The sequence below is a fragment of the Podarcis bocagei genome (genome assembly GCF_964188305.1).
Source record: "Podarcis bocagei genome assembly, chromosome: 14".
NCBI lineage: Eukaryota > Metazoa > Chordata > Lepidosauria > Squamata > Lacertidae > Podarcis > Podarcis bocagei.
Genome location: NC_138139.1, coordinates 42,118,639 through 42,141,533, shown reverse-complemented (window position 1 = coordinate 42,141,533; position 22,895 = coordinate 42,118,639). Strand labels below are relative to the sequence as shown.

At 45.0% G+C, this 22,895-nt stretch overlaps 1 protein-coding gene and 2 long non-coding RNA genes across 6 annotated transcripts in view; 1 reads left to right on the top strand and 2 right to left on the bottom strand.

Moving 5' to 3' along the window:
- Window positions 1–22,895, bottom strand: part of IQCK (IQ motif containing K) — a 33,161-nt gene that overhangs the window by 5,467 nt on the left and 4,799 nt on the right. For 2 of the 4 annotated variants that reach the window (XM_081169723.1, XM_081169724.1), the window contains exons 5-8: window positions 16,347–16,399; window positions 16,012–16,089; window positions 6,809–6,893; window positions 3,403–3,514 (exon numbers count right to left, since the gene is read on the bottom strand). In XM_081169723.1, coding sequence (XP_081025849.1) covers window positions 3,403–3,514; window positions 6,809–6,893; window positions 16,012–16,089; window positions 16,347–16,399 — 328 coding nt within the window. The remainder of the gene's footprint in view (window positions 1–3,402; window positions 3,515–6,808; window positions 6,894–16,011; window positions 16,090–16,346; window positions 16,400–22,895) is intronic. The other 2 variants (XM_081169726.1, XM_081169725.1) reach the window with 2 other exon arrangements.
- On the top strand, window positions 7,841–12,703 carry LOC308573138. Its single transcript, XR_014001954.1, has 2 exons — window positions 7,841–8,475; window positions 10,868–12,703. It is a non-coding gene; the product is annotated as an uncharacterized lncRNA (long non-coding RNA).
- Window positions 19,263–20,496, bottom strand: LOC308573139. The gene is made up of 2 exons (XR_014001955.1): window positions 20,269–20,496; window positions 19,263–19,577 (listed from the first exon to the last, which is right to left on the bottom strand). It is a non-coding gene; the product is annotated as an uncharacterized lncRNA (long non-coding RNA).

Genomic DNA, 22,895 nt, shown 5'->3' with positions numbered 1-22,895 from the left:
GTTTGGCATTTCAAAGACTCCCCGGTGGTGGGTGTGGACTACGGCATCAGGATCTGCCTCCTTGGGGTCGCATGACTCCTGCCGCCACATTCTCAGCTGTCACTGCCACGATCAAGTGTTCCAACCATCCCTGGCATTTGGAAAGCACTCGATGCAAACGCCGCATGCTCCTCGAACTTGCAGTGCAGTGCTTTTGTTTGGAAAGCAGTTCAAGATTTCTGTGAAATCCACAAAATAGTGCTTGTGTACCTCAAGTATTTATAACCTACCCTTTCTCTGTGTCAGGGGTGGGGAACCTCTGATGTTGCTGGACTCCAGCTCCCATCAGCCCCAGCCAGCATAGCCAGGGGCCAGGGATGATGGGAGTTGTAGTGCAAGAATATATGGCAGGCCACAGGTAAGATAAGCAAACTATAGAATAAAATCATAAAGCTACAGAGCCCCATATCGAAATAAATAAGAAGTAGCTAAAGTCCAAACAGCAGCAGGAGTGCAGATGAAAAAACCAAACCCTTAAAAAATGTCTGGGCAAATAAACAAGGATTTTGCACTAAACTGATAACAAAGCTAGTGCCAAAATAAAAAAATTCCTTCCAGTAGCACCTTAAAGACCAACTAAGTTAGTTATTGGTATGAGCTTTCGTGTGCATGCACACTTCTTCAGATATCTGAAGAAGTGTGCATGCACACGAAAGCTCATACCAAGAACTAACTGTGTATCTGAAGAAGTGTGCATGCACACGAAAGCTCATACCAAGAACTAACTTAGTTGGTCTTTAAGGTGCTACTGGAAGGAATTTTTTTATTTTGACTATGGCAGACCAACACGGCTACCTATCAACTACTGAAAGCTAGTGCCGGTCATACTAACAGGAGGGCCTATCAGGAGTCAAGCATAGATCAGCAATAAAAACATGGTGTCAGTGAAGTTAACTCTTTATGCAAAGCAACCAAAACAGTGTAGGCCTAGAAATCCCAGCAACTATTCCCAATAGGTCTTGCCGCAATGAGGCAATTGTGAGGACTGAAGACCCACAATTCCACAATTCCCACAGCTTCCTAAGTCCCCTCCTCTCCAGGGTTTTTTCCAAGACTGCGTCTGCACACAAACAATCTCTGATTTGCTCGTTTCAATTCTCTGTGTGCTCTAGGAGACCAGGCAGGAGAGGAAGACTCCCTGAATTCTTCAAAAACCTGTCTCTCTGTCTCTTAGCCCCACTCCCCTCCAGCTACCTCTTCTGCCTCTGAGCTTGGACGGCTCTCTGCCCCAGACTCTTCCTGCTCACCAAACCCCATTGCCTCTTCAGCTTCTGACATCTCCTCCTCCTCCTCCAGAGGCTGGTTTTCAAAATACCAATGTGGCTTTAATTTTATTAGTGCAACACTGAAAGGAGGAGGAGGAGGTGTAGAAAGGTATCTCCCCATTTCTTTGAGAATCATCTTATTTATTTCATACACTTTGACCAAATGTATTTGGAATAATAACTGTCATCCTTCAAGATTCTTCTAGCAATCACTTGGCAGACTGAAGACTAGAGAATTTGATAGCCCTTCCTCTTTGGGGTTTATCACATGGCAACAAAATTGTTTGTTCAAACATTTTGCCCCAAACAAAGCCACATTTGTATTTTGAAAACAGCAGCCGCTATTCAGAGCCAGGCACAAAGACTTCCACCCCCTTTCCTATAACTTCATATATTAATTCTGAAATTAATCAGTCTGTATGTGTGTTTCTATGTTTATTTTGTATCCTTCCTGAATGCTTGAAATTATCACTCTAGAACACTAATATCTCGAGGGCTAAAGGTTCCCCTCTCTGAATCTAATAAATTATGGCCACCAGCCAGCCTTAAACCATGCCTTGCTGTTGGCTAAGCAACTGTTGTTTGTTAGGGCAAACAAACCAAAAATCTCACAATCAGATAGAATGCTGAAAGAGGGATTGCTAGTCTTTTTAGGCCTGTGAACACATTTGCAAACCAGAAAAACTGTTGTGGGCACCAAAGGCAAACCAACTAAGAACATGCCAAAAGCTATTCTACTAGCTACAAGAGAATGCTCCTTCCAAACCCGATGAAAAAATAAGCAATACATGCTATCAATAATAATAATAATATTAACAGCTTTTAAAAGGAATAAGGTTTTTAACCTTCCCCCAAAGAACCAATAACTTCATTGTGGTTTTATTGTGCATTCCTCCCTTGAAAATGAAGAAGGGTGAAGAAGCAAATTGGAGCCGGGGGTGGGGTGGCAAAGGTCATTTGCCCCCAAGGCATCATCCTCATCTATCACTATAATGACTTCTGGAAGAACAAAAAAGCCCCAATAGATTGTGAGCCAGAACCGCTGCATTTTGGATAGAGAACTGGTTGTCTTTGCAGCAAAGTGCAAACACAGAGATATCCATTGTATTGGACAGAATGTCATCACAATGTGTCGTGCACACAATGGATGCATAAAGCTTTGGGATGTTTCTCAAAAATAAAAAAGGCAAAATGTCTTCACTGTACAACACGTGTTGGCTCGTTTCTGTTCTGTCCCATCAGTGTTGCACCTTTATATTGCATTGCAGAGATCCCTTAAGGGTTCTGCATTTTATTTTTAAATTGCGGGTGGGGGGAGAATCCCGATTTGGGAATTATTCCATACCTTACGTTTTCCAGACCTTTCAAACAAGACCGAAAAACACTATTTATTACATTGGTCCTCCTATAAATGCCACCAGTTCAAAAGGCTTACCACTTGTGGGGAGATTCCTCTTGGGAGGGATTTACAATCACAGGTACCAAGATGGCAACAATATACAATGATGTTGTCATAAAAGCAAAAGGCATCATGTATGTTAAGAGCACTGAACTGACAAGCACTGCCGAGCGAAATCTTATTTTTAGCACATGCTACATATTATTTAGCACCCTGTCTTGATGGGAGCTATGATGAGCCCAAGTAGAGTCTCCTTCAGGGATGGTGGAGAAATTCACTGTCTGCACTTTCAAGCAAATTTGTGCTTTCGGGCAAGGCCAACCTGATTCACCTGAGACAGACTTCTATGCATCTCAGGATCCATCTACTAACCAGATCACTCACATCTCTAATTTGTTCAGTAGTTCTGCTTCGAAAACCTTCATGAAGTTTCAACTGAAAACGTGTGGCAATTGATTTACACAAGGACTTCCTTTCCTTCAACAACAACAAAAAAGGATACTGATGCTATTATTATTTGGAAAGGTGAAGAACTGAACTTAAGATTGGAGAAATGAGAAAAACCTAACCAGCAGTGTTGCCCATCTCTAGTTCTTGAACAAAAGGATGCTTCGGCTAACCACAGTATAACTGGTCATTTAACAAAATGTTCCAGCTGTACCATTTACATCCTGTTTGGGGGGGGGGGGAGAAAGTTACCTTTTTTCTCTTGCTTGGCCCAGAATTCTCGCACACGTTTAATAATGTTCTTTGTTTCCCTCAAGTGTTTCTGCCACTGGCGTAATTCTTGAACCTCAGGTTCACAGCGGACCTTGAAGAGTGATTATTGTTGTTGTTATTATTATTAATTACTAATGTAAAAAGGCCTCATTTTTTGTACTGCCCTGTATTTGATGCAATGCTGTTTCAGCGTTGCTGCAGTTTGTCTTCCACCAAAAAGTACATTTGTCATCTCGCTACCCACTGTGGCAAAATGACATTGTCATTCAGTTATTCCGCCCCATTCATTTCAATGCAAACGAAACCCGAATGTAAATGGGGGTAGGAGGAATGCAATAAATTGCGTATCATTTCTGGACTGAAAGCAGCAGCAGCAGCAGCAGCAAGCACTGTCTTTTAGCCAGTGCATGAAGTAACAGCAATGACTAATACTTAGGAAAGAAGATCTAGCCAATAAGGCTAGAGTGAAACACCCATTATCTAGACTTTTGGATTGCTTTTCTGCTGGTCTTCCCTGATGGAGAAATTATTGTTGCTCAATAGAAAACATAATGGTATCCAGCATTTCAGTGTAGCTGCTGTTTGGGAGTAAGTGTGTCGACACAAATACAAGAGGTAGCAGCAAAGTCATTTGTCTGGAGTGTTATTCCCCCTTGCCAAAAATTATTTCTGTGGATGCACATGTAACATAGCCCAGATGAGTAGCTCTTTCCTGCAAGGGAAACAGTGGCACACATGCAATTTCTCCTGGTCTAAAAAGATGAAGAGAATACATGCAGAATTATTTCCCCATCACCTTTAAGTCCACATAGTAACTCCACATACTTTCCTTTGACCAAAAGAGCAGCAAAATGAAGAGCCCAATCAGAGATCTACTAGTCCAGTGTCATGTTTCCAGGAAGTCCATAAGTCGGTCATGAAAACATGTCCACCCTGCCCTTAGCAGGCAGTAAAACTGTTCCAGGGAACCTCAGGTGGGCTATCGTGCATGCCTATTAAGTTGTCTTTTGGTCAGTAGGTCAAAGTTGTACAGATCTGCTTCGGTGCACGGACACTTCGTCTTGGGCTTTACACCTGCACAAATCTCCTTGCTTATTTCATGGGCTATTCTGAACCTTTAGACTTAGATCACCCACCAGGACTTCCAAAGCCCTCTCAGTCTCATAGCCAGGTTGGAATCCCAATCTGAAAACATAATCTAAATGTGCCTCTGCTATTACAACCTTGGTAACCTTTGCTACAAAGGGATGAGAAGATGCCTAAATCCGACTATACACTAAGTTGGCTTTTTAAAAAGCAAGCAGAGAAAGCTCTCCCCAAATTTGGCATTCACCATTTCTGCCAGTGGCCCAACGAGCTCACACCAACTTGCCAAGATGGGAAATAAGCCAGAGAGCAACTGGTACAGCCTTCCTCAACCTGGTGTGCTCCCATCTCTCATCTGCCTTAGCCAGCATGGCCGATAGTCAGTGGGAGTTGTAGTGTAAAACATCTGGAGACAACTCTGAAGACAACTTTGGAAAGATGGTTGCAGATGGTTCTTCAAAGGCCCCTTCCAACTCTAGGAGTCAAGGACTCCAGCATGGATCCAAATGTCTCCTTCCTCTCGGAAAACCTATGGATCCAACATTGTTCACAACTTTGAGGGAAACTAGGCTGAGACCAATCCGTGAAGCAGTACAAGTGACTACTCATGAAGCCTGTGACACAGGTTCCCCTCTCTCATAGCCAGGTTGGGTTGAATCTGAGCAAATTTATCAGCAAAGAATTGTGCAAAAAAGCCCTCAGCAGGCAGCTGAAACTTCCTAATATAATTAATGCAATGCACATTTGACAGTAGCATTGTTATTTCTCATAAGAAGAAATATTAAAGATAACCTGTATCAGAGCCTGGTCAATGTAGAGCTGCTTTCAGATAAAAGAGCACAGATTCAGTCATATCTGACTAAAGGTAGCTTACCAAAATGACTCCATAATGAGCTGATCCTGTGGAGAGGATCACAGAGCTACACAGCAGAGCAAGAACCACTGAATACAGAAATTGACAGAAAATGAAATATTCTTATGACTTCTCTGGCTTTTTTCCTCCAGATGAGTACCTCAAGATGCACGGCAATGTCACTGAAGACATATCACGTGCACATTAATTTTAGAAATGCCTCACAAACCAAACACATATCGTGAACGTGTGGCATGAGGAAGCCTATGTTCCTAGTTAGTTCCTAGTTTTCCTTAGTTTGTTCCCCATCTAGCCTTTTCGTAGGCGCACACAGCACATATCATTAGGCTGTGAACACAGGGAATATTTTTAAGGTGAACATTTATCGTGCACATAATCCTAAAGGGCATTATTTTCATGCATAAAACAAAGAAAGCAAACATTCTTATTTTTTTACTTAAAAAATACAAACTGCTTCTGCATGCAGGCCGAGGAGGGGCGGGAGAGCTGTCTCTGCAAAGGTGGGAGCATGTTTTTGTTGCTTCGCAAGGAGCCTACCACTCACCACCTTTTGAGGAGAGAGAAATGTGGAGGTGAGGGGCAGCTTTTGTGGCAGAGGGACACATGGGGCTCCCACATTGTTACCTCACCTCAAAGAACAGCAACAGACCCTCCAAGCAGCAAGACCTCAGAGATAAGGTGGTGCTTGCTGCTCAAGGGTGTGCCCCAGGCCATTCCCCCAAGTGCTCCTGCCTCCTTTTCCACAAAGACAGACATTTATTTTGTGTCTCAACAGCTCTCTCATCCCTCCTCAACCTGTACGCAGATGCGGAAAAGCAACCTGGTCACCACGATGGAGCTAGCGCTCTACTATAGTTGAGCAATGTCAGGGGCCCATAAAGCCACTATATTGGCATTAAGGCAAGCCTGAGGACACCCCGTACACAGGCCTATAATCCTTCTTCTTCACTCCTCTTTATTTTTTCCTCCTGAACAGCTCAGCATCCCGTTCCTTCATTTATGTCTTTTCTCTTGCCTCAGTGGATCCCTCCCTCCTCTGCGCTGATTCACATGCTCAGACATGAGACTTGGGGATTTTTTCCAGACGTCTCCTTGCCACCAGAAAAAAAAGGGACCATAAAAAATGGAAGTTAGAGCAAGGAAGCTTTTCACACCCTGATGAAGCCCATTTCATCTCTGAACTTCTTTGTTTCGGGTTAATCTTTCTTTATTTATTTATAACAGCACAGCAGCTTGCCCCCTCCTTCTCCCCACGAGAAGATCACCAGCACGAGACCAGCTTCTATGCAAACACAAGCCAACCGTCAGGGTCTTCGTGGCTATTTATAGCACCTGCTACTTAGAATTTATGTAAGGGGTTTTCCCCAGGGCCTCCGCAGTCGCACAGATTCAACATCAAACAAAATAATTATAGATGACTCTTACCCGATAACCTCTCCAGAATGATTGAATTATGTTGCCTGCTTCTTCCTCCGTTAACAGCAGGGACAGCGGAATTGGTGGCCTAGGACTGAAGCAAATGTGTTTTTTTTAAAAAAAAATCAAAATCACACCTTGGGTAAAAGGAAGGTCACTGTCAAACTAACGACATCAGACTCCCAAGTCTCCTAATGACTGCTCATGGTGGTTTCAAATAGATGGGAAATGGAACTGGGAAATGGGAACAAGATGGCTCCTTGTGGCACCTCAAAAAATAACAGACATGTGGCCGAGGTATAGTCACTAATGCCACATCTCTCAGAATGATCCGGTAGGTAGGAGTGGAACCACTGCCTTCCAATACAAACTAACCAAGTCAGTCCAGCTGATAAAAGTCATCCATTAAGAAAACCAAGGCCAATTCAGTCCCATACCCAAGACCGAACTCGAACTGGAATGGATTTGCCATCCTCTCAAGCACCATACTCAAAAGGGGTATTTGTGACCAGGCAGTAGTTATCCTGTAGGGACGTGGGTAGCACTGTGGTCTAAACCACTGAGCCTCTTGGGCTTGCCGATTTGAAGGATGGTGGTTCGAATCTGCACGACGATGGTGAGCTCCCGTTGCTTTGTACCAGCTTCTGCCAACCTAGCAATTTGAAAGCACACTAGTGCAAGTAGATAAATAGGTACCGCTGCGGCGGGAAGGTAAACAGCATTTCCATGCGCTCTGGTTTCTGTCACAGAGTTCCATTGCGCCAGAAGTGGTTTAGTCATGCTCACCACATGACCTGGAAAACTGTCTATGGACAAATGCTGACTCTCTTGGCCTGAAAGCAAGATGAGCACCACACCCCCATAGTCACCTTTGACTGGACTTAACTGTCCAGGGGTCCTTTACCTTTACCTTTAGTAGTTATCCTAATCCTCCAAATCCAGGGAGGGCTTTTTCAAGGAGTGGACATCCTATTGCCTCTTTAAGTGCCACAAGCCCCAGCCTCTCATCCAAAAATGGGTTTAGTAGACCTAGGACCCACCAAGACAACCAACAGACCCCTGGACATTTTCAAACTAGTCATGAAAGGCAAGTGTTGAGAGGGCATGTGGTAGATCAGATAGCTCCAAGCAGCATGACGAAGTCCTCAGGCCTCAAAAGCTGAACTGATCCCAAGACGGGACAGTGTGCTCGACCTCGTTTGGAGCTGTTACAACAAAGTACGGAGGCAACCAATATCTATCCTCCAACCTGTCTTGCAAACTGAAGACAGCCCCACAGTTGTCATGGTCATGGAGGCAATGAAGCTCTGACATGGCCCAGTGAGAATAGCCTCTGCATGAACAGTGTGACGTTCGCTTGAAGCAAAGAATTTGGCAGCAGGTGCCAGCTGACTTTCCCTCTGCTCCATCAAGAGAGCTTACAAGAATAGGAACTAGGAGGCTTGAGCCTTGCTGCCCCATAGTAGACCTGGACATTGTGTGAAGACTTTTCCCATTGGAGATCCCTGATTTCCATCAACTGCCACTTCACCTGCAGCAGCCCAAGTCACTGTCCCTCAGGAGATGCATTTGGAGAGGCACAAGAGCAGTGGCGGACTTGGGTACTATGGCACCCTGTGCGAGGCCAAAATTTGGCATCCCCTTCCCTGCCCTCAGGTGGGCCTTCCCCAATGCAGGTAAGGAGGTGCCCAGCTCTGGGAAGGAGGCATGAGGGCTCTGGAGTATCCGTAGTCTTGGAGGAACCAAAAGATGGATGGAAAGGAAGAAAATCATGGATAAATTACCATATTTTTCCGTGTATCAGATGCCCCCATGTATAAGACGCCCCCTATTTTTTAAAACCCAAAATGCACTATGCATTATCTATGTATAAGATGACCCCTTATTTTAAACTTCAAAAATTTCGGAAAAAATATAGTCTTATACACGAAAAAATACGGTAAGTCATATTTTTAACCAACCTTATGTGATACGGAATAGTGTAGGCTCTCAAGATGTTGCTGAACTGCAACTCCCATCATCCTTGGACATTGCCCATGCTTGATGGGGCTGATGGGAGTTATAGTTCAGCAACATCTGGAGCGCCAAAGGTTCCCCACACCTGGAATACCAGGATATAAACAACAATCACGCTTCCCAGTGCTCTCAACTTCATACAGTTTTCCAAAGTGCCCCCTTTTATGTCCTCAAAAAGTCCGCCAGCACCCCAATGAAGCCCTCTGATAGTGGCTCTCTCCTTCATTTATTACAAACGTTTATATCCTCTTTCAGGGAAACACAAGATCACCCTTCCTAACCTTGGAAAATTAGCTCTGGCCCCAGCTCCCCAGGCTTCATTTTTAAATCATGAGGAGCTGTCAGAGAACTGATCCAGGACTAAAGTAGAAAAGGCAATGTATAAATCAAGGCAAAGGTGAAGGGAGGGCTCAATATTCAGGGGGTGGAGGGGGGAAGTCTCCTAGAGATATCAATCATTTCAGCAGGCCAGGAGCAGAAGGCATGCCAGGTCCATTTTTGTCTCCAGGAGTATTAGTAATTGGCTTCAGGTCAAATAAAAATAGAATATGAGCAGAGGCAATAGCCCATCAAGAGTGAACTGGGGGAGAGGGGAAAAGTTATTTGTGGCAGGAGACAGCTGTGACACTCCAAGACGAATCAGAGCTGACAACTCCGTTGATTTTGAAATTAACAGCTATCCCGCAAACGGCAATCTATACACAATATCTGGAACATAAACACTTTGCTTGTACAAGGAAAATTTTGGCTCAGAAATAGCATAGCATCCCAGTACTTTAATACAAGGTGTGACTTAGTAAATTCACGATTTGAACTACCACCGTAAAAATCCCAACAAATTCCAATTCGATACTCCGATGATCCTATGTTACAGATTATCCTTATTTGCATTAGCAGTGCCATCCATCAGAGCCCAGAGGGATGGCTATTTTTTGTCCACATCCCTCCTGCAATCCCAGACATGTGACTCATATGTTATTAAAAGGCAAGAAAGGAAGAGAACTGCTGGAAAACAAGCGGGGATGCAGGGAGCAGCAACTTTCATTTTGTACTGTCTTCCACATGTAACCAGCGCTGTTTCCATTCTACTACAGATCAGTTTACGCTAAAATCTATGTTATTCATCTCTCTCTCTCTCTCTCTCTCTCTCTCTCTCTCTCTCTCTCTCTCTCTCTCTCTCTGACCCAAACTAATGTAATGAATTATGTCACAAATGCCAATGCATTTCAGTGGAAGAAAAACATCAAAACACTCCTGGCAACTCTGAGATCACAGGTTAAGAAAAAGTTTTCAACTGTTTTTAGAATATTTTCAACTGTTTTTAGAATGCTTTAAAAAGATTGTTGTTGTTATTATTACTGATGTGTTTGCTGCTCTCAGTTTCTGCAGGAAGAAGGGCAAGATATAAATTGATAATAAATAAATAATATCAATAGAATAACAACAATGCAGAAAATAATGCCATTGTGTGTGTAATGTTGCGAACTGGGGGGGGGGGGGGGAGACAACCAGTACTTCACTTGCACAACAATTTCTGTTGCTGACCTCAGATGAACATGTGAATTGCAGCAATTTCTGATAGAACTTCCCAATGTCCCTGCTTTCAAGCAAAGGAAGTTGGTGCCACAAACACCAAAATTTGCTGACTTAAGACAGCTATTAGTCATAGAAATAGGACTTTCCAAGGAAAGAAAAAAGGTACTGTTCTGTATGGTACTTCCTACCTCTGCATGAGGAGATAAATGGCTGCTTGCTGGAAGTGGATACTGCTATTATAGGGCAGGCTGAAGCAAAGGGCAGCTGTAGCACATTGAGGAAGGAGGTTACCTTACATTTAAAGCTTTTGTATGTGCTCCTATCTAAATACCAAAATGGAAGCACAGGCGGAAAAAGTAATTAAGGGCTATTTATTTACCATCACCCAGAAGGAAATAACTACTCTTGGGTCTAAGATGAGATGCTAATTTATGTCACTTGGTCTCCAATGCTGCATATGAACACTGTCAGCAATAAGTAATGGATTAACCCATGAAATGCCTGTTTTCTTTTAAGGCAGAGGCTGATGAAATTCTCCCCGTTAATGTATGTGGTTGAAATCTGAAGTCATCGAGATCTGACAGTTTTTGAAATATGGCCCCAAGCAGATTTTCACACATCATTCTCTGTTGTCCAGCAAATTCCACACCACTTTGAGAAAGGGTGGGTCAAACACTATACAGTATCTGAAAGGGCACCAGGGAGGATCCTCGGTTATCCGTCCAAATTTGCAGTGCATAAATCAACGTTAACTTGATGTCAGTGTGCAGGGAGCTTTCTATCTTCTTCTATTTGAATTCTCTTGGTCCCAGTGGCCATGCTGGCTGGGGCTGCTGGGAGTTGTCATTGAAAAGATCAGGAGGGCAGCAGGTTGGCGAAGGTTCGACTAGCATATAAAGCCAGGTTGGGCAAGACGATGCTATCTCAGCCCAACAGTCCAATGTTGTACCACCAATCTGGTTCCTAAAGTTGATCCTTGGTTTGGCAGGTTAGTTACATGGAACTCTGAAGTCAGCACACACTTACATATCTTCACTTATTTCCACTCTATAGTTACAATGGCTCCTGTCCTGGAGTCAAAAAGAGTTGGGGTGATGGTGCCACACAAAGATATGCATATGCATATGGCTTGAAGCAAGGAATTTGGCAGCAGGTTCCAGTTGACTTTCCCTCTGCTCCATCAAGAGAGCTTAGAAGAATAGGAACTAGCAGGCTTGAACCTTGCTGCTCCATAGCAGACCTGGAATGTTGTGTGAAGACTTTTCCCATTGGAGATCCCTGATTTCCATCAACTGCCACTTCATCTGCAGCAGCCCAAGTCACTGTCCCTCAGGAGATGCATTTGGAGAGGCACAAGAGCAGTGGCGGACTTGGGTACTATGGCCCCCTGTGCGAGGCCAAAATTTGGCATCCCCTTCCCTGGCCTCAGGTGGGCCTTCCCCAAGGCAGGTAAGAAGGTGCCCAGCTCTGGGAAGGAGGCATGAGGGCTCTGGGGTATCCATAGTCTTGGAGGAACCAAAAGATGGACACAAGGGCAGAAAAGCTTTTGGGGAGGAATCTATAAAAGCTGGGGGCGGAACTCTAAAAACAGCCAAATGAGGACTGAGAGTAGGCACAGAATACTGATTGACCTTTGAGGAGGAGGAATGGATATGTCTGGCTGGCACCCTGAATGGGAGCACTCCACACTGCAACATTTTGCTGTAGACCCTGCTTGAAACTGCAAAATGGAACTCCATATTTAGAAACAGTACAGTGGTACCTCGGGTTAAGAACTTAATTCGTTCTGGAGGTCCATTCTTAACCTGAAACTGTTCTTAACCTGAGTTACCACTTTAGCTAATGGGGCCTCCCGCTGCTGCTGTGCCACCACCGTGCGATTTCTGTTCTCATCCTGAGGTAAAGTTCTTAACCCGAGGTACTATTTCTGGGTTAGCAGAGTCTGTAACCTGAAGCGTCTGTAACCTGAAGCATCTGTAACCCAAGGTACCACTGTATACCTGACCAATAGACATTGGGGGCAAACAACCGGGATGGAGATCACCATCTTGTCCAGCTTCTGAGCTTCCCCACAGCATATGGGCAACCTCTTCCAAAGGCAGAACGCCATAATGAGATACCCGTGGCCCTGCCAGAAGCTGTCGGACTACAACTCCCTTCATACCTGACTAGTGGGTGTTCCAGCAAGGGCTGAAGGGGTTGGAGCCAAACAACAACTGGGAGGGCCACCAGTTTCCCCATCCCTGGCCAAGGCAGACTGTTGGCTCAATAAAGCATGGCAATTCTTACAGTGTTTAATTCTGTTGTGCCTTTTCCAAAAAATAAATAAAAATGAAGGCTTCAGTCAACTCATTTCAGAATGGAATAGTTGCTTCTTTCTCTTTTTTGCTGGAGTATGGATTCGCACATGGAGAACACAGGCGTTAATCTAGGCCAAACATGCTGGGCAGATTTTGACATTCACTGTGTCTGACAATCTAATAGTTCAGCCCCTGCAGTGATTCTTGTTCCAGCGTATTTAGAAAGAGAGGAAGTTTGCTGCGTGCAGCATCTCTTCTGATACAGGGTGCTGCAGGAGGAGGAGTGGGGGTGCATGCTTGGAATGGTGGTTGAAGGAGCTCATCTGGATTTTTACACAGGCTTCAAATGCAGGAAGCAATGTCTTCCTGTTGTTATTTCCAGCATGGTGGAAGAGAGGATCTGCTAACTGTTATACTGACATATGGGGGGGGGGGGCAGGGATTGCCTAAAAGGGCTTTACGTTTTGTGTGTGTAATTTTTTTAAGTCATGAAATTGGAAACAGACACAAGGCAGGGGAGCGGAAAATAACATGTAACCAAAGTAGTCACCGAAAGCAATAGATTCACAGCTTGTTCATTCAGCTGGGAAACAAAAACTGTGCTCGCCAAGGGGGAGAGGAGGTGGCAAGAACAGACGAGAGATGTGAAGAACGAGGCAAAGGGGAAGAGACTCTGTCTCGAAGGATGTGAGAAGGCATCATTTCCCATCCCACCCTGTACTTATCACACACAGCAGTGCTTCCATTCCACTGCAGTTCATCTTCTGCCAAAAAGTACTTTAGCCATCTCACTATCTGCTATGGTGAATTATGTAAGTTGCGTAACTGATTACATAAAGTGCGTAAGTTAAGCTGTCATTATGCCGTTCCATGCCATTTGTTTCAACGCAAAGAATGTGAGATGCAAATGCAATGGCCAAAAAACCTAATCAATTACATATCAATTGTGGACTGAAAGCAACAACAACAGTGACTACTGACTGCATTCGCCTGACTGATTTCTGTCCTGGATACTGGACAAATAAGCAAATATCGACATTTCCCACTCCTTTTCCATTTGATGGAATTCCCCAGAATCCCTGTCTGCTGCTGCTACTTGTCCTTCCTTTTCGCTTCTCGGTTATTTGAAGGCCCATGATCAGATCTCTGGTGGTGAAATGGCCTCAGGGCCAGCCCTACCATTAGGCAGTGTGAGGCAGCTGCTTCAGGCTAGCGATGGGGGAGAAACTCAATTCAGTTCACAATGAACAGTGAACCGACCTAATCTGCGCTTTCTGAGATGTGAGATGCTCAGCAAAGTTGCAGGCCTTGGGCCAGACACCAGTGCTCAGGCCAGACCACCTCACAGGGTACTTGAAAGGATAGAGTGAGGAAAAAACTATCTATCTGAGCTCACTGAAGAAAGGGCAGGTATTTTCAAAGTTTTCCAAATGACTTCCTTATGTCTCAGTTTGGCCTCTCTTCAGGTGTTCGGGCCTCCCCTTCACTGTGCTGAGTGGTTCAGACTCTCTTCTGAGTAGCTGTTGATAGCCCAAGCTCAGCTGCAATGTTTCCTTACAATACAGCACACAGTTTAGCGAAGAAACACAAATGCATGAATGTAAGAGCATACGAACAACCCTAATAGATAAGGCAAAAGGCATATCTAGTTCAGCATCCTGTTTTTACAGTGGCCAGCCAGGCTGAGGGCCACCACTACTTCCCGTTGGAGCAAATCCCATAGTTTTAACTATGCACTGTGCAATTACGTCTTCTCTTTTATCTATCCCATATTTTCCAACACTCCAGCATCTTCCAAACAAGTTGTTCCATGAATGCGGACGACTTCTTTACAGACGGCCCAGCTGCTTTTTCACACAAACCCTCCTCCCGCCATTTCTTTGAAACTCTATGGAGAAGAGCAATTCTCTCCGGTGCTCAAAAGCCATCCCTCTCCTCGAGCTCTAGCTAAGATAAGAGCGGTGTAGCCGGGCACAGAGCAGGGGGACGCTCAAAATAAATGCTTATGGTGAAAACCAGGGCCGGGGCAGGCCGCTTGAAACATTGCAAAGCCTGTAGAAGCACAGAGCTTTGTGGAGAGAGAAAGAAAGCAGTCACCCCTGCTAAATTAGCCCTATAGGGCCAGCTGAGAACTGAGTGATGTCAACTGTAAAGGCAGCTGAGACTAGCAGACTTAGGTCAATTAGAATATGAAAAGGAGAAAAGGGGGGGCGGAGGGAATGTTGTTCCACATACACTTGGCATGAATGTTAGCCTCCAGAGAAAAATTGCTATGTGCAGTTCTGCAATTTATTAGTAGAACAAAGAAGCCATCGGATGGATTGACAGACAGATAGACAGAAGCAGGAGTTAAACCCCTGAGAAACTTTTGAGAATTCGGAGGGTCAATAGCGGAGGATGAAAAGCTCAACAAGAGGGTGTTTGGAGGTGCTTCATAATGCAAACAAACTGAAGCGCTCCTGTAACCCCAGTCAAATGCCCATGTGCCAGCTGGCCGTGGGCAGATGGCACAGGAAACCACACAAATGCAGAAATGAAGGCTATTTCCTTTCATACACTTGCAATGCGGCAGGTGACTTTGAGCGAGGCTCTAGAATAGCTTAATAGTATGCAAGGCTCCTCCTATTACAACTCCCCTCGCACCCAGTGTTTCTGAACCCTGGTCTCCTTCTATTAATTTAACTTATTTATTTGTTTGTTTGTTTGTTTGTTTGTTCCTTAAAATGATATCCCGCTATTCCTCCCAAAGGAGCCCAGGACAGCAAACATATTGGAGACACTGCCACCCGATTCACATGCCATCACCCATTTAGGTAGCTTTGTGGCTTGCATCCACATGGAGAGGCTGCTCAACATGGCAAACTGTCTATGTAAAGTGGCTTCCCAGCAGGTCTTGCTTATCCTATTCATAGTTGCAAAAGTGCTACAGTGGAAACGCATTTGGCCCCACTCTGAAGGAACCCTTTGAATCAACAGAATCCCCCCCCACAAAAAAAGATGTGTTGTCAAACTGTTGCACCAGTAAACAATATTTGTTCATTCGAATAACAATAATCAGAACAATAGCAGGCAATTTAAAGACCCCTCCTCTATGGGTTCAGGAATAATGAATCCTTCAGCATTCTCCCTTTCAATTTCTGTGCAAATTAACCACGGACAAAAATGCCTTGGAACAAGGTGGCTACCAAATTAGCATGCATGTCAGAGAATCTTTGTTACACATGAATAATAAAGGCAATTGAAAAGGGGACAATTTGACTGAGCTCTATCCTGAGGTTTGCCAGATAGGGGGCAAGATGAGCAGGCAGGGAGGGGGGAGGGGGGCAGGAATACTGTATTTGATTCTTGGGTGATACTTACTGGTCCTTTAGCCACTCCTTCACAAAAGGGATCTCGAAGAACTCAACAAACGGTTCGTCTTTCCTCTTTGGGTTGTGGCTGATCGGGCCGCCATGAGGTTAAAAAGGCACCGTTAGAAAAGGAAATCAAACACATGGGTCTCAAAATGGTTCACAAACAACAGGGGGGAAATTAGGAACATTTAATATGGACATGGCCAACATGGTGCCCTCCAGTTTTTGTCTTTGACTTTTTACCAGGTTGGCTGGAGCTCTTTAAAGCTGTACTCCAGCAAAATCTGGATAGAACCAGGTTGGCTGCCCCTGGTTTAATATTTCAAAGCTTAAGTAACTTACTTGTATAGCCATTCGGTCAGGAAATCCAAGGCAATGAATCTTGTCCTTTTCCTCTACAAGACAGAAGATGACGCAAAAATGAGACACATATCAGAGCAACAGCCAGCAAGCTTTCCCAGTGGAATGAACAGGCCCCTGCCACAGGTGCCTGTTTTGTATTGATTTTGGTTCTGCTAGCTTTTATGCTTTCATTATAATTTGTATGTCGCCTTGGAACACATGTCAGAGGTGATATTATTATTATTATTATTATTATTATTATTATTATTATTATTATTATTATTATTTACAAATGAGGTTTGGATAGATGCATCCCATAGATAGGTAAGATAGATCCCATCGTGGTTTATCCACCTCCACCAGGCCTGGGAACCTTTTTCTTATGTAGGGCTCTTGACCCAGGAGAAAAGTCAACTGGGGTCGCAGCCAATGGGGAATGGAGCTGGGGCCAATGGCGGAAAGAACCAGAGCCAAAGGTGCAACAGGGATAGAGAACTGCAGGCCCAGGTGCTGAATCAGTAACGTAGGTAGCCAGGGGCAGGGTGGTGGTGATCCGCACTGGGCATTTGGGGGTCGTAGGGCGGCACGGGAGTCTTTAGTGCGTCTGTGCGTCGGGGGTTGGATTCTGGGTGGCAGGGGGTTGCTACGCTGCTGTGCTGAATGCAGCCCCCCAGCCTAAACTATCTGGGTCTCTCTCCCCAGACTACACCCAGTGCCAGCCCTACTGCAAATCCTCAAGAGTTTTTGCCTGGCTGAAATGCATCCTTGAACTTCTGGCCTGCTTGGATGGAGAATGGTAGAGAGGCGAGTGTGTGTTTAGAAACTAGCCTACTATATAAATACATTGACACCTTGGGTTAAGAACTTAATTCGTTCTGGAGGTCTGATCTTAACCTGAAACTGTTCTTAACCTGAAGACCACTTTAGCTAATGGGGCCTCCCACTGCCGCTGCGTCGCCGCTGCACGATTTCCGTTCTCATCCTGAAGCAAAGTTCTTAACCCGAGGTACTATTTCTGGGTTAGCGGAGTCTGTAACCTGAAGCGTATGTAACCTGAAGCGTATGTAACCCGAGGTACCACTGTATAGAACTTACATTCCTTGCTTCACCCACTTTGGCCCCTGGCCCTGCCCACAACTGGCATGTGGCCCCTGGAAGGTTCTCCACTCCTGCTTAGCAGGATTGCATAGATTTCCCCGCCTCTCTGTTCCACTGCATCCCTCCTCTCTCTCTGACACAAGCACATGCATGAGGTAGAAGAGGAAGTCTGGGATAGCTCACTCGGTAGAGCATGGGACTCTTAAATCTCAGGGTCGTGGGTTTGAGCCCCAAGTTGGGCAAAAGATTCCTGCATTGCAGGGGGTTGGACTAGATGATTCTCATGGTCCCTTCCAATTCTATGATTCCCAGAGTGGCAGTCCAGAAAGAAAGAGGGGCTTCAGTGTTCGGCAAGACGGATTATACTGAGGGCCACATGAAATGAGACAGAAGGCCGCAGGCTGCAGGTTCCCCATCTCAGCTTTGTATTGTTTGGAGCAACCAAAGAGGACACTGCCAGAAACTCATGCAGTCTCTTGCATGCTCTTTATCTATGTCTCCGGATTAAGGCCTAGCTAGGCTTTCATTTATCTGCTGGAATTTACAAGCAGCTTTAGAGGGTGGGAATCCCCATTGGAAGCTGCTTCTTATTCCACCCCGCTCTGAAAGTAAAAGAAATGTGTTCCCTTAAGTTGATATTTATGACACGGAAGCAGAAGCAAATCCTTTCCTGGGATTACAGTTTCCAAGAACAGGCCATTTGGATTGAGGGGATTAAGAGAGTTAATGCAAGGAAACCTCCAGGGTTCTACTCTGCGGCTGTGCTCATCAGCGAGCACGACTCAAAAGCAGCACCCCTGACGTCCGGGGGAGGGGGCTTGCTTGCTTATTTATTCAAGGCATTTGTGCCCCAACTCTTCAGACAAAAAGGCTTCCCAGGTGGTTTACAAAAATCAGTAGTCCGTGCCTTCAGCCTTGCAGTCTAAAGAAAAAAGACAGGATGCATTAGGAAAAAGGAATGGGAGGGAAGAGGCGGAAACGATATTGCAGACCAAATTTGAAGCCCTGGTGGCGCCTCTGCTCATATTAACCAACCCGGAACATGCAATCATAATCTGAGGTCCTTTTTTGTGTGACCCCTCCAAAAGAGGTCCAGAAGATGGCAACACGAAAACAGGCCTTTTCTGTGGTGGCTCCCCATTTGTGGAATGAGCTCATCTGGCACCTTTGTAACATATCTGTAGGCATTAAGCAGAACCTTTCCTTTATAACCAGGCCTTTGGCTGATTGAACTACCTGTGCCGAGGGGGCGTGGGAGAAGGTTATTGGTTGGTTCGTTCTGTATTTTGTGTTCTCATTATGCTGTAAACCACACTCTGATCTTCAGATGAATGAAAATTGAATAAATAATAATGATCACAAGTGGAGAGAGGGCCGTCATAGAATCATAGACTTGGCAGGGACCCCAACGGTCATCTAGTCCAACCCCCTGCAATGCAGGAATCCTACTTGTAGATGTCCCACAGGCACCGTGCTGGTCACTGTGAGAACAGGATGCTGGACTAGGTGGGCCTTTGGCCTGATCCAGCAGGGCTCTTGCATTCTTACGCCATTCACTTCTATCAGGATTTTTGGGAGATAACTTCCTGCTGGATTATGCAATGGGCTGGGAGTAAAATCTCACCATGTCTTTTAATACCGTGTCTATTTTAAGCCAAAGTAATAATCTAGACACTTATAAGCTTTCCTCTCTCTCCTCCCACTTCACAAGCCAAATCTTATATTTCCGGTGAAAAATTGCCCAGTGTGCTGCTTCACAGTAAAGTTTGCTCCTTCCCCAGAAAAAAATAACAATACAGTATAATAACAACTAATGGCTGATGGAAAACTCCAAGTTTTATTTGTTATTCACTTATTTAAAGCTGCTTCTTTTTCACCACCCCCTGCTCTTTAGCCAAAAAGTCTCCCAGAGCAACTTATATAAGATCAAGAACAAACAAATCAGTTCTCTGACCTCAGTACTGCAATCTAAAAGACACGCCAACAAAAAGCTGAAGGGGTTGAGAAGGGAAGAGGAAGACAAGCAAATCCAGGAGCCAGTTCTAAAAAGTTACAAAGCTCTTATAATGAACTTCTGGTGATGGTATAAGAAAGGACTGAAAGAGAAACGGCTGCTGGAGCCTGATGGAATGCCTACTGCTAGATCAGTGTTTTTCAACCACTGTTCCGTGGCACACTAGTGTGCCGCGAGATGTTGCCTAGTGTGCCATGGGAAAAATTGAAAAATCCGAAAGATTTTTTTAAAAAAGTCACATTTTTGCCCACTATGCGGGCGCCGGACTGTGTCCTGGGTATGGGGGGGGGAGTTTTGACCCCACCCTCGGCCAGCAGGGACACCGATTGGCGCTCCTCAGGGGGACACCCTCCACTTTTCTGATGTCCGGGCTGTGATTGGTCCAGACTCCAGCCTGGACCTATCACAGTAGGACATCATCTTCCGACTTCCTTCCCACCCGAGCACAGTGTGCGCAGCAGCGGAGAGAAGAAGAGGTCGCGACTCGAGTCACCAGGAGGACTGGAGCAGGAGGAGACGGACGGAGACCAGGACTCGGCGGGAGTCGGCACTGCAGAGAGACCGCATCCGGATCCAGACCAGGCCGCAGGTGCAGCGTGAGGTGAGGAGGTCATCTGGAACCAGTCGGTCACGGTCGGGTCTCGGAAGAGAGACGAGCGAGTCCAGCCCTGTGCAGCAGCAGCAGCCCGGTAAGTTTATATATAGTCAATATAGGCACAGAGTTAATTTTTTAACATTTTCTAATGGTGGTGTGCCTCATGATTTTTTTCATGAAACAAGTGTGCCTTTGCCCAAAAAAGGTTGAAAAACACTGTGCTAGATGACCGGAATGAGCTTGATGGAGTTGCTTTTTTGGTAGAGCTGATGGAGTAGGCTCTGCTCTCCCCTCTCTCTTTCTGCTGTAGCCTGATGGAATAGCTGCTGGTAGATGGCAGAAGAAAGGAAAGAGCCTGGTGGAGCTGGTATTTCAGCAGTGGCGACGGAGTGGTCCCTGCTGTCTCATCTCTCCCTTTGCTGGATGAAATGCCTGCAGCTTGGATGCTTTTAGAAGCTGCATTGATGCTACAGAACCAGAAGCACGGGAACTTTCTCCAGACTTCCATTTCTTTGCTTTTAGCTCAACCCCCACCCCCACTCCAAAAAGGATTCAACAACACTTGGGAGCTTCCATCGGCCTGCCAAATCCTGTCTCTTGTGCTACATAAGCAGCACACTCACAGGCTGAACATCGGAAACAGATGGAATGATTGGGAGTTGTTATCGCAGAACTCCAGTTAGGTCACGTCTAGTGTGAATGGGAAGAAAAGTCCCTTGCTGAAAAAGTAATAGACAGCGCAGTCGGTTCTGGGTGGTCAGGGAGCTTTGTATCCAACTGAGCTGAACCCGGCTTCCCCCAATCCATCTTCTATGCTATGTCATGCATGTAACATCAAGGAAGCTCATGAAATCACAAACTAGGAACCCCATCTACAAACTAGGTAGCCCCCATCTATTTTCCAAGCTCCAGGAGTTTCTCAGCCAGAAAATAAAATAGTAAATGAAGTTTGTATTTGGCACAGCTGTGTGATACTGAACAAATCCGGATATGCACAGGAAACCTCTATACAATGTGTATTGTTATCCAGCAGATGTGTTTGAAACTATTTTCACAATGAGAATAATTTTCCATTCTTTATCGCTTTTGTTTTATGCCTTGGGAGACAATACGGTGCAAAAATTATGCTAATATCTTGATGAACAGCTCCTCATCCCCCCCCAAAGGCAATTACAAGTAACAATTATGCTTTCTTTCCTTTGCAAACAATAGCATCAACTCTCAAAATATTTAGCATAGCCTGTGTACACACCATATATTTAAAGCACATTCCCCTCCTCACCCCACCCCACCCCAGAATCCTGGGAACTGTAGTTTATCCCTTAAAGGTAAAGGGACCCCTGACCATTAGCTCTAGTCATGGCCGACTCTGGGGTTGCAGCGCTCATCTCGCTTTATTGGCCGAGGGAGCCAGCGTACAGCTTCCGGGTCATGTGGCCAGCATGACTAAGCCGCTTCTGGCGAACCAGAGCAGCACACAGAAACGTTGTTTACCTTCCCGCCAGAGCGGTACCTATTTATCTACTTGCACTTTGATGTGCTTTCAAACTGCTAGGTTGGCAGGAGCAGGGACCGAGCAACGGGAGCTCACCCCGTTGCGGGGATTTGAACCGCCAACCTTCTGATCGGCAATTCCTGGGCTCTGTGGTTTAACCCACAGCGCCACCCACATCCCTTACAGGGCAACAATTCCAAGCACCCATCACAAGTTCCCAGGATTATTTGGGGGAGAAAGTGCTTTAAATGTATGTTGTGTACTCAGCTATAAGATGACTTACAAGTTGTATACAGACCATTCTATAAGCTGTTGACAGTGGTAGCGCCATCAAGGTAGGACTTTGGGGCAGAATTCAACTCCCCACCCTCTGACTTAGTAGAAAGAGCAAGAGGACTCCCAAATGCAGCCAAGGTGGTTGACGGCATGTTTAAGTAAGTGCAGAAATACACATTATCATTCAGAGATGGGACGAGACTGTAAGACCATAAAGTTCTCCATGCTTCTCTGCTGACCTTATTTTGAGTTTTCCTTCCCCTTGCTTTTTGTGACACTTCTTTTAATTGTCACTACTTCATTTTACGTGTATATTGCATACTGAAGCCTTGAATGTTATTAGAGACAGAAAGGCAAGAGATGAGCATTTTAAAATAAAAGTAAAATACAGAACAAGTAGAAGTCGGTCTCATACAAAAAAAATGCATTTTACATCACTGTTTAATAGAATTGAGACCAATTTTGCAAAAGAAACACATACACAACAGTGATCTTAGGCTTCTATTATCAGCTATTTAATTGCAGGTGGCATTTTGAAATGAGTTTCAGATTGCCCAAGTTGTTATTGCTTTAAAGGAACGTGCTGCTGTTACGTGTGTGCATGTGTTTTAAAAGGGGGGTTGGAAATCAATGTAAATAGCTGCATCTTAACTATGATAAGCCAGTCAGAAAACAAAGAATAAATACAAGAGACATGAAGACTTAATAAGGTTAGCTTCTGCAAAGCCCATCATTAAACCTGCGGGGACCCTCAATTTCAACACACTAATGAGGCATGTGCTACAGCCTGCATGTGCTCTTTGCAAAATACTTAATTGGCCAGGAGCCAGGCTCAAGAAACAACAAACTATCAACCTTAAAACCTTACTCATGCTGCGGCACTTCCATGCTGGGGCACGCGTAACGGGGATCAGCTTCTAACCTCCGGAATCCAGATCTCTAAGGCCATCAAAATCTCCAAAGTTAAACATCAGAATTCACTCTCACAAGACGTAGCGATGGCCATTGGCTTGGATAGCTTTAGAAGAGGACTGGACAAATTCATAGACGATCAAGCTATCAGTCCAAATA